General features: G+C 38.7%; 1 protein-coding gene across 2 annotated transcripts in view; it reads left to right on the top strand.

Moving 5' to 3' along the window:
* The window catches only part of CCDC30 (coiled-coil domain containing 30), a 135,585-nt gene that overhangs the window by 2,094 nt on the left and 121,188 nt on the right, over positions 1-12,303 (top strand). For both annotated transcript variants that reach the window (XM_059885175.1, XM_059885174.1), the window contains exons 2-3: positions 1,331-1,451; positions 8,300-8,487. In XM_059885175.1, the coding sequence (XP_059741158.1) occupies positions 1,331-1,451; positions 8,300-8,487 (309 nt within the window). The remainder of the gene's footprint in view (positions 1-1,330; positions 1,452-8,299; positions 8,488-12,303) is intronic.

The raw sequence follows: 12,303 nt of genomic DNA, 5'->3' as shown, positions 1-12,303 counted from the left end.
ACTTTATTTAAATGAGCTAATAAATTCTCTCAGGTCACTTGCAGATCACTCTGTTGTGTTCTGACAGCTCAGCTCAGCTAACCTGTTGATTTTTAGACGGCAGTCTGATTCCCAACTCTTAAAGAAGAGTGCCATTAGCAGAGTAGACCATAAACTTTAACATTAGGCAGGTAAGGGTGAAAAATTGCCTCTGGCCCTGCCTCTCTTGTGTTACCTTGAGCAAGTTACTTCTTTGAGCATAAAATTTCTCATCTGTAGTTTGGGGCTGAAAATAGCTCCTTAAAAAGGATTTGTGAGGTTTACACACAATGTGTATCAAACATTTCACATATGTTCTTGGCACCCACCAAGTATTTGATAAGAGTGTTATTACTAGAAATAGATAGTATTGTTCCTGCCATTTTAAAGAGAAGGAAACTGAGTCTTACCAGGAAATGATAAAGTTGGGCTGCAGTTCTGTGTTCTTTCTACTATACCACTCAGCTTTTTGTTCATATTCTGAGTAGTTGTCCCCAGAAGGCTTCAACACAATTCAGCAAAATGCAGTTCTTTGGTAGTCTGCTTCTCAGCAATTTGGTTTAGTAAGAGTGTGAAATCTGGCTCCTGCCTTTCTGTCTTGCTTAACAATGCAACTCCCTCAGCCTCTCTCAGCCTCCTCACTCACCTATAAAGGAGAAGATAACAGTGTCATAGGATTGTGGTGAAAACTCGGTATTTGATGTCCTTGAACAGAGTACCTGGAGCATGTAGTTTGCTTTCAGTCTATTATTATTAGCCACACAGAAGTACCTTTTGTGAAGCTGCCCTATTAATCAGAAACTATTTTTAAAGAATACCCAATAGTTTATTTTAATAAAGCTCCTATTAACATTTCATCATTTTTTAACCCAATTTTAATTTAAATTAATAGTTAATTAAGATAAGCAATTATTATGAATGAAAAAAATTTCAGACATCGTAATCATGAGTTTTGCTTAAGAGTATAAATAATTATTGTGTAGCTATTTCTCTGTTCCTGAGTATCATGACAGTATTTCCTAAACCATAGTTAAGGAGACTTAATTTGAAACGTGAGTTGTTCATGGAAAAAAAATCAGAAATTGTGATTTTCCCAGAAATTTGTAGTGATGTGTCATCCTATCTGTGGGGAAACAGTGTCTGATAATGTAACAACAGGAAGTTTAGGGAGAGACATCAAATACTGAGGCCACGCTTAAGCAAAGTTGAGTTTTCTTTTATTTCTCAGATTATAAACATTAATAGTATGGTGATCTCTTAATGACTCTTTCACTTAATAGTCTGGTAAGAAAATGTATTATTTTCTTCTTAGGTGGAAAACTATGCAAACCATGTCTGTGACTTACCAGAGGAAAAAGAAGCATTTTCTCATAGTTATGAAAAGGAAAACAAACAGCCTAGACATGAGTTTAAAGAGCTCCAACTCAAACCAGGTAATTTTTCCTTTTGTTAAAAAATGTAAATTTTTTCTTTAATAAGTAGAGTTTGACAATTATAGAAAATTTGGAAAATGTATAAAAATAGAAAGAAGGAAAAAAATTACTACATACCCTCCACCTCAAGAAAAGTATTTGTAATGCTTCAGGTTTATTTTCTGCCTCTCTCTTTAAGGTATGTATTCTGAAATATTCTGAAATGTGTGTGAGAGAGTGCAGGATGCTTATTTTCTTTAATGTCAGTTACACCACTTACTGCACTAGGTCATCATGACCTGTGTCAGCTCTTCCGGGGCAGAGGTCACGTCCTAGTCTCCCTGGTTTCTGTGTTCTCGACACCTCCAACCTTGTAAAGTACCTAGCATGTTAAGGGCTCAGGAAATGTTTATTAAGTACTCCAAAGCTACAAAGGAAGATACAGACAGGACCCCTTTAAAATATTGTATTTTTTTTTAACTCCATAAGTTAGCTTTTATTATGATAGTCAGTGTTTATTTAGATTTCAGTTCAGTTCAGTCACTGAGTCGTGTCCTATTCTTTGTGACCCATGGACTGCAGCATGCCATGGGGTCATTTTACGCCAGTAAATATTTATATTTACCACACATTTATTATTTTCTTTGCTTAGCATTTTTCTTTCATTTCAGATATCCTATTTGGAATCATTTCCCAGTTTTTCATTTTAGAACTTTCTTTCACAAGGGTCCATGATGGACAGTTTTCTGTATTTTAAATCTCAGGTGCAGAGTGAATTGAGCTAATCGTAAGATGTAATTCATTTGTACTTTACTCTAGTTTCAATTTTTCTCCCCTTTTTTGTTTTCCATTGGATAACTTAGTTTTATTCTGCTGGCTCAAAAGCTTGCATTCTAGTTGTGTTCATATTCTGATTGCATTTTAGGAATTTTAAATTTTTCCTGACATTTTTAGTTTTTCTCAGCTGCAAGGTTGTTAAAGGCTCTAATCTGCCTTGCTGTAAGAAGCAAAAGCTCCTCTGTGGCCTGTTACTAGCATAAATTAATTAGCTCATGAAGGATTGGGAAATAGGGGAGTAATGTCACTACCGTGGGAGTTATATGTGGAAGTTCACGTATCATTTTCCCCAGCATATTAATGATTTGTATTCCCCCAGGATATTAATGATTTGGGTTCACCAACAAGCCATGTAGTTTATACCTAAAGCCTATTCATCCCACTTTGCTCTTCTGGGCTCTTTGGCCACATATTTTGCCTTGAAAGTGCTTATTGCAAAGATATTCCTAATCCTTTGCGTTTTGCCTTTATTTTACCCTGCAGGCTCAGCTCTTTCTTTATCTCATCTTTACAGCAAACCTGATTTTTAAAAAGAAGACAGAGTCCTATATTTGCTCTGTATATGTGTATGTGTGCTCAGTTGTAGTCTGACTCTTTGCTATTCTACAGACTCCAGCTGTCGGGCTCCTCTATCCATGAAATTTTCCAGGCAAGAATACTGAAGTGGGAAGCCATTTCCTACTCTAGGGGATCTTCCCAACCCAGGGGTAGAACCCATGACTCCTGCATTGGCAGGCGGATTCTTTACCACTAGTGCCCCCTGGGAATTCCCTATACTTGTTATGTGGTTCAGTTGTTCAGTCATGTCCAACTCTTTACTACCCCATGGACTGCAGCCCGCCAGACTTCCCTGTCCTTCAATGTCTCCTGGAGTTTGCTCAAACTCATAGCCACTGAGTCAATGATGCCATCCAACCATTTCATCCTCTGTCACCCTCTTCTCCTCCTGCCTTCAGTCTTTCCTAGCATCAGGGTCTTTTCCACTGAATTGACTCTTCACATCAAGTGGCTAAAGCATTGGAACTTCAGCTTCAGCATCAGTCCTTCCAATGAATATTCAGGATTGATTTCCTTTAGGATTGACTGGTTTGATCTTCTTGCTGTCCAAGGGACTCTCAAGAGTCTTCTCTGGCACCACAGTTCAAAAAAATCAGTTCTTTGGCACTCAGCCTTGTTTATGATCCAACTTTCACATCTGTACATGACTACTAGAAAAACCATAGTTTTGGCTATGCCCTTGTTGACAAAGTGATGTGTCTGCTTTTTAATATAATGTCTAGGTTTGTCATAGTTTTTCTTCCAAGGAGCAAGCGCCTTATAATTTCATGGCTACAATCACCATCTGCAGTGATTTTGCAGCCCAGGAAAATAAAGTCTGCCACTGTTTCCCCATCAATCTGCTATGAAGTGATGGGACCAGGTGCCATGATCTTAGTATTTTGAATATTGAGTTTTAAGCCAGCTTTTTCACTCTCCTCTCTCACCTTCATCAAGAGGCTCTTTAGTTCCTCTTTACTTTTGCCATTAGGGTGGTGTCATCTGCATATCTGAGATTATTGATATTTCTCCTGACAATCTTGATTCCAGGTTGTGCTTCATCCAGCCAAGCATTTCACATTATGTACTCTGCATATAAGTTAAATAAGCAGGGTGCCAATATACATCTTTGACGTACTCCTTTCCCAATTTGTAACCAGTCCATTGTTCTATGTCCAGTTCTAACTGTTGCTTCTTGACCTGCATACAGGTTTTTCAGAGACAGGTAAGGTGGTTTGGTATTCCCATCTGTTTAAGAACTTTCCACAGTTTGTTGTGATCCACCAAGTCAGAGGCTTTAGCATAGTCAATGAAGCAGAAGTAGATGTTTTTCTGGAATTCTCTTGCTTTTTCTATGATCCAACAGATGTTGGCAATTTGATCTCTGGTTCCTCTGCCTTTCCTCAATCCAGATTGTACATCTGGAAGTTCTTGGTTCATGTACTGTTGAAGCCTAGCTTGAAGGATTTTGAGCATTACCTTGCTAGCATGTGAAATGAGTGCAATTTTGCAGTAGTTTGAACATTCTTTGACATTGCCTTTCTTTGGGATTGGAATGAAAACTGACCTTTTCCATTCCTTTGACCACTGCTGAGTTTTCCAAATTTGCTGGCATATTGAGTGCAACACCCTAACAGCATCATTTTTTAGGATTGGAAACAGCTCGTTTGGCATTCTATCACCACCACTAGCTTTGTCTGTAGTAGTGCTTCCTAAGGCCCACTTGACTTCAGATTCCAGAATGTCTGGCTCTAGGTGAGTGATCACACCATCGTGGTTATCGGGTCATTAAGACCTTTGTATAGTTCTTTTGTGTATTCTTGCCACCTCCTCTTAATATCTTCTGTTTCTGTTAAGTCCATACCATTTTTGTCCTTTATTGTGCCTATGTTTGCATGAAATGTTCCCTAGGTATCTCTAGTTTTATTGAAGAGGTCTCTAATCTTTCCCATTCTATTTTCCTCTATTTCTTTACATTGTTTACTTATATTTGCTATAGTATTCCCTTAATTGTTTTAGGAATTTGACACATCTCTTTAATGAACCAATATAATTAGGATTCTCAGTGTTTTTTTATAGCATTAATTATGCAATGATAAAAGTTTTGAGTGCTCCAAGCCAACATTTTTCCATAAGCTACATTATTTTTAGTGAGCATTTTTGTGAAATACAGATCTGCTTGTTTATTTTAGGAACACATATGTCAATCACATCAGAAATGCGTCTGTGATTAAAGGATGTCTTTTGAAGGTGGAGCAAACATGATTTGATAATGGGTTTTTTGGAACCCTATACCAAGGTCTTCCTTTGGGGTTTCCCTTGTAGCTCAGTTGGTAAAGAATGTGCCTGCAATGCAGGAGACCTGGGTTCAATCCCTGGGTTGGGAAGATCCCCTGGAGAAGGAAATGGCAACCCACTCCAGTATTCTTGCCTGGAGAATTCCCATGAACAGAGAAGCCTGACAGGCAACTAAGCACAGCACAGCACATACCAAGGTCACAGATTTCATGTTGGGTGGGAGAAAAAGAGAGAAATTACTGGTGACCCCAAGCTCTTTGGCCTGAGCAGTTGGAATACTAGAGATCCTAACTACTCAGATGGGGTAGATGTGGGTGGTCCTATTTAGGGAAGACAGTAGAGAGTTTGCTCTTGGACATCTGCATTTGGATGTGAATATTAAACATCTGAGTGGAAAAGTCAAACAGGCAATTTTGTTTATGTCTGGAATGCATTATGAACTAGAGATGTAAATTTGGGAGTCATCAGATATAGCAGATACTTAAAGCCTTAGGATGGTAGGAGATACCCTAGGGAGTAAAAAGAAGAAGTTTCAGAGCTGGGCACTGGTGTGTTCCAGTGTTCAGAGGTTAGAAAGGTAAGAAGTCAGCAAAGGAGTCTGAGAAGGAGTGGCATGAAAGCTAAGAGGAAACTAGCAGAGTGTGGTGCCCAAGGAGAGAAATGAGGAAGGTGTTTTCAGAAAAGGAAATGAGCAATTGGGCCAAATACCATTAATAGGATATATGGAATGAGGACAGGAGATTGACCGCTGGATCTGGACACATGGAGCTCACTGTGATTTTGAGGAGAGCTGTTTCTGTGGAGCAGTGGATACAAAAGCCAATGAGTGAATTCAGGAAAGAATGGTAGGAGAGGGAGGGGACATGGCTATGGTTGATCCTTTCTTGAAGTTGTACAGCAAAGAGGAATGAAGAAATGGTGGAGGAGCTGGAGGGCGACATGAGTGTGAAGCAAAGTTTTTGTGGTTTTCATCACTTTTTTTTTTTAACTTTCTGTTTTTTAATTTTTCAGCCATGCTGTGTGCAGCATGCAAGATCTCTGTTTCCCACCCAGGGATCGAACCCACGCCCCCTGCATGGAAGCATGGAGTCCTAACCACTGGACCATTAGGGACGTCCCTATCACTGCTGTTTTTAATGGGAGATATTATACCATGTCTCTAAGATGAAAGCTCCATGAGACAGCAGAGATAAGAGTCAACCTCAGGAGCTTGTTTTTTTGAGAGGAGAAGGAATGAGATCCAGTGCACAAGGGGAGGGGCTGGCCTTAGGAACAAGGGTGGCTTGTTTAATCTCACAAGAAGGAAGAGTACCAGAGAGCTGGCAGATTTGGTAAGGGGAGCTCGTGGAAGTTCTTTTCAGAGTACTTCTCTTTTCTCAGTGAAATAAGAAGTCAGTTATTCAGCTGAGAGTGAGGATGGTAAGGAGGTATTAGAGATTTGATGAGAGAGAAAGATGAAATAATTGTCTAGGTCTCTAAAAAATGAGAGAGAAAGACAAGCAGGGGAATGCAGGAGGATTGCTGAGCAGCAGTAGGGGCCTACTCGAGGTTGGTTGATAGTCGTGAGTCTGAAATGAAACCAATCAGCACTGTCTGTGTAGTTTTCTTTACCTACATTCAGCTTCTGGAGTGCACTGGTGAAGTGTTGGCCTTAAACAAGTTGAAGTTTTGTCACCAAGTATAATGGAAGGAAAGGAGGCAAGAGAATTGTGAATATTTTCAGGGGAGTGATTGTAATGATGGGCTGTAGAATCTAAGCTGGGTAAGAGAAGAAATGAGAATAGGGATGGAATAAGGAACGCTGAAAAGTCTTCATAGTCAATGGATGCTGGTTTCCAGTATGGTCAAAAATTGTTGAAATTGAGCTCCTAGTACAAAGGGTTGGGAGGGATGACTGGAGAATAGAATGTTTGAAACTGAGGCTAGGGAGAGGCTATAGAAACTATACAGGCTAATGTCAGGGTCTAGGGTATTACTACGGAGTAGGTGACTGAGATGGGATAGAGGACTAGATTTCTGGAAGTTAGCTGGTAAAGGAACTGAAAGGACAGGCTCCTGGAATATAATCATTTACCTGAAAATTGAAATCATCAAAAATTTTGGCAGGATTAGCTGAGTGACTGTGGACAAGTTTCTTAGTGCCTGAGCCCTCATCTCTTAAAAGTGATAATATGACTCCTACCTCACTGGATTAAATAAGATAAATTTATCTCAAATGCTTAGTATAATGCCTGCCACATTAGCAAACACTAGCTGAAACAACAGTACACTTTAAAAGTTCAGTTCAGTTCAGTTCAGTCGCTCAGTCGTGTCCGACTCTTTGCGACCCATGAACCACAGCACACCAGGCCTCCCTGTCCATCACCAACTCCCACAGTTCACCAAAACCCATGTCCATTGAGTCAGTGATGCCATCCAACCATCTCATCCTCTGTTGTCCCCTTCTCCTCCTGCCCTCAATCTTTGCCAGCATCAGGGTCTTTTCCAGTGAGTCAGCTCTTGGCATCAGGTGGCCAAAGTATTGGAGTTTGAGCTTCAACATCAGTCCTTCCAATGAACACCCAGGACTGATCTCCTTTAGGATGATGTAAGGACAATTTTAAACTTACACAGGTAGTAAGAATATCTAGAATACCAACCTAGACAGCATATTAAAAGGCAGAGATATTAGTAGTCACATATGGATATGAGAGTTGGACTATAAATAAAGCTGAGTGCCAAAGAATTGATGCTTTTGAATTATGGTGTTGGAGAAGACTCTTGAGAGTCCCTTGTACTGCAAGGAGATCCAACCAGTCAATCCTAAAGGAAATCAGTCCTGAATATTCTTCGGAAGGACTGATGCTGAAGCTGAAACTCCAATACTTTGGCCACCTGATACAAAGAACTGATTCATGAAGAAGACCCTGATGCTGGGAAAGATTGAAGGTAGGAGGAGAAGGGGACAACAGAGGATGAGATGGTTGGATGGTATCACCGACTCAATGGACATGAGTTTGAGCAAGCTCCGGGAGTTGGTAATGGACAGGGAAGCCTGGCCTGCTGCAGTCCATGGGGTCGCAAAGAGTCTGAAACAACTGAGTGACTGAACTGAATTGAAGAATATCTACTGCTTTTGAGAACCTTTTCCCACTACTTTTTAGTTATTTGCCTGCATTTCTTGTAACAGTATTGTTTCTGTTATTTGTTTCTAACAGAAATGCAAACAAAGGAGGTTGAAATGTATCAAGAAGGCTTGTCTACAGTGGCTCTGAGCAGCCCATGTGAACAGATCACACACTTAATCATGGAAAGAAGTATACTCTTGAGGAAACTGGAACTTGGGAACCCCAAGCCAGAACCACAAAGATGTCTGAGCCATAACCTGAAGAAAGACTTTCCCCAGGTATTCCAAAATTGACTACAGAATTGAATAAGAAGCAGGCTAGTTGAAAAATGCGTGTGTTTATTTAACCTTTCATACATTAAAATATCAGGAAGCCAATTTTGATAGTGCTTAAGAATATAGACTTTAGGTTTGAATGGACCTGCTCTGCCCCTTCTGAGCAGTATGTCCTTGAATAACTTACTTAATTTTTGTGAGCCTCAGTGTCATAGTCTGTAAAATCTGGAAGCAACTCACCTACTCCACAAGATGATCATGAAAACGAAATGAAATTGCTTAATATATGTATAGCTCTAGAATGAAACCCCACATGTTAATTAGAATTGTTGTTATTGAGAACCTCCTGTGTGCCAGGCTTTGTGCTAGTAGATGTAGGAACAAGGTCAAATTAAACATGATCTTGGACTTGAAAGGAAAGAAAAATGAAAGAAATAAATGAAGCTAATGAAGGAAAGAAATAAACTAGTAGTTATAATTCAGTGTGGAAAGTTCTTTAGTAAACTGAGGCACAGAAGGCTAGGAGAACCTGGGGGAGAGGCTCAGTCAGGATGGATAGAAAAGGCTTCCAGAAGAGGTGGTATTGAGTAGCATTTTGAAAGCTGAGTAGGTGTGAGCTGGATGAAGAAGAAGGGAAAGGCATTTCTGGCAGAGGAGACAGTGTATAACACATACTGGTTCATGTGAGGCAATGCTGAGAAACACACCCGGGGATATTTTCAGAAACCACTTCATGGTGAGACTCATATGCTAAGCTAGAGAGTTTGGACTCAGCACCCAGCAGTGTTCCTGGAGCATACTAGAGGCATAAAAATATTTCAAATTGATTAATAACTGACTGCTGTAAAAGGTCTGGCGAGTCACTAAATGATTTTAAGAGAAGAGTGACATGCACACATGCACAGCATGATCTGATTCGTGTTTTAGAAAAATCACTCTGGCCATCGTGGAGAGATGGATTGGAAAGGGGCCAGATTGGAAGCTGGGGTTTCAGGAGATGTTAAATAATAATTAATTAAAGAATGAGAACCAAAAACAAGACTCAAAGTGTAAATGAAGAAGGGAAGATGAACTAAGGAGTTATGAAGGAGATGGAATCTATAAAACAAATTGAAGGTGAAGTCTTAGATGATTTTAAAGCTAAGATCATAGTTTACTTAGATCACTACTAAGTCATAGTTTTACAACTCATGGACAGAAAGAATTAAAACAGATACTATGAAGGATTTTGTTATTATAAAATGTAATTCATAACATTTCTGTCACATTCTGATTTATATTTTGTTTAAGCTAATGTTGTCATTTGCCTGAGCATAAAGTAATCAGTAGAGTCACTTTTTTGTAGAAATTGACAAGCTGATTCTAAAATGGATAAGGAAGGCAAAGGAACTAGAATAGCCCAAACAACTTTGAAAAAGAAGAACAAGTTGGAAGATACACTCTTCCCGCTTTCAAGACTTACCATAAAGCTGTAGTAATCAAGAATGTGTGGTATTGGTGTAAAGGTAGATATATAGATCAATGGAACAAAATAAAGACCCACACCTGTAGGGTAAATTGATTTTCAAAACAAACGGGAAGGTAATTTAATGGGGAAAAGATGTGCTTTCCCACAAACAGTGCTGGAACAATTGGATAGGCATAAGCAAAAAACAAACAGAAAAAACTCCCTCAACTCTACTGAGTCCCCTTCCCCACTGGTAAAGGAGGGAATCCCTACCCTAAATACTATGAGATAGTCAAACACATGACACCCAGCTTTGGACAGAGATGTGGTTCATAGTTAATCACAAAGACTTACAGCCCAGTGGAGGACACTGCCTGTCAGGCAAGGCCACAGGGGGCTGTATTCAGGAACGGAGTGAACTCACAGGACCCGTGGGAGACAGAGTTTGTGGTAACAGTAGGAGAGGTGCCCCTTTGTTCCTGTGGGAGGGTATGACTGGCTTGTTTAAAAAATTTCATGGGTTGGCAGCGGAATGACAGTCGTTAAATGGCTGAGGGCCAGGTAGACTATAGCTGTTCTGGCTGATAGGGGAATTAGCTGGGTCGGGAATCTTTCCTGTCAGATGGGGGTATATCTGGCAAAAGCAGGGGAATTCATGCATAGGCTTTTGGTGCACTGTGAGGTACAAGGGTGTGAAGGTAACACATGAAATTTAAGGCTTTATAATACCTTTATCCTATCCATATACAAGAATTAAGACGGTTCATAGATCATGTAGGAGATAAAATCTACAGAAGAAAATTTTAGTGACCTTGGGTTTGGAAAGATTTTTATCAGACAGGAAGAGCACAGGGTATGAAATTGGATTTTATCAAAATTCAGAATGTCGCTCTTCAAAAGACAGAAATAAAAGAGGAAGGCACAGACTGGGAGATAATTTTTTTTTAAAAATGTGTCCAACAAAATCTTTCTATCTAAATATATAAATAACTCTTATAATTCAATAATAATAACACATACAACCCAACTGAAAAATGGGCAAAAAATTTAAAAGCAACTGCACCAGAGAAGATATACAAATAGTAAATAAGCACATGAAATAATGCTTAAATTCATTTACTATTAGGAAAACACAAAAATCACAGTGAGTCACCACTGTCAATTTATCAATATCAATGAATGCCCAGAATTAAAGACTAACCATATCAAGTATTGTTGACAATGTGAAGCAACTGTAATCCTCATATTCTACTGATGTGAATATAAAATGATACTACCACTTTGAAAATTACTTAACATTGCCTTAAAAAATTAAACATGCAACTGTTACATTCCACTTCTAGGAATATACCAAGAGAAATGAAAGCATGTGGCCGTGTAAAGACTTACACATGTCACGGCAGCCTTCATTGTATAATCAACTCAAATGTTCATCAGCAGGTAAATGTATAGACCTATAGAATGGAATATTACTTTATAATAAAAAAGAAAAAATACAAAACAGATATATCTCAATTATCTGAGTGAAATAAGCCAGACCAAAAAGAGTACATAGTCTATGGTTCCATTTGTTTAAAGCAGTAGGAAATGCAAACTGGTATATAATAACAGAAACACATCAGTGGTTGTCTGAGGACAGTGTTGGGAAAGAATAAATTTAAGGAAGCATATGAAACTTTTGCCTGTGGTGGATATTTTCATTATCTTGATTGTGGTGTTGGTTTCATGAATGTATACATGTAACAAAAAATTGTACACTGTAAATATGTTCAGTTTGTTGTATATTGATTATACCTTTAAAAAACTTTAAAAAAAATTTTTGCAAAGATCTTATTATTATGAACTGTAGCCTGTAAAAATTTCATTGCCTCCCTAGTTATATTTTACATACACTAATGTTAGAGAAGGAAATGGCAACCCACTCCAGTACTCTTGCCTGGAAAATCCCATGGATGGAGGAGCCTGGTAGGCTACAGTTCATGGGATCACAAAGAGTTGGATACGACTGAGTGACTTCACTTTCAATGTTGAACTAACCTGTGCATAAAGTAGATGAGAGAATCATACCTACCAAAATGGGACCACATATGATGACTTGAAACCCCAAGAAGTTTTGCAAGGCCTGATCTACATATGAACTACATTTTATTTAACATTAGTTTTTATTTTTTTATTGGCTTTTTAACTTAATATAGGCACATAGTAAAAAAGGATTCAAGCACTATAAAATAGAATGAAAAATGAGTTATCTTCTCACCTCAAATCCTCAGTTCCATACTGCTAAGCAACCACTGCCAACAATTTTTTAATCTATCTTTCCAAAAAAATTTCCATTCTCTTAAAATTCAAATTATATTCCATTATGCCTATTG

This window comes from Bos taurus, chromosome 3 (assembly GCF_002263795.3).
Source record: "Bos taurus isolate L1 Dominette 01449 registration number 42190680 breed Hereford chromosome 3, ARS-UCD2.0, whole genome shotgun sequence".
Classification (NCBI taxonomy): Eukaryota; Metazoa; Chordata; class Mammalia; order Artiodactyla; family Bovidae; genus Bos; species Bos taurus.
The sequence above is the reverse complement of the archived record's forward strand: the minus strand, read 5'-3'. Positions and strand labels throughout refer to the sequence as shown.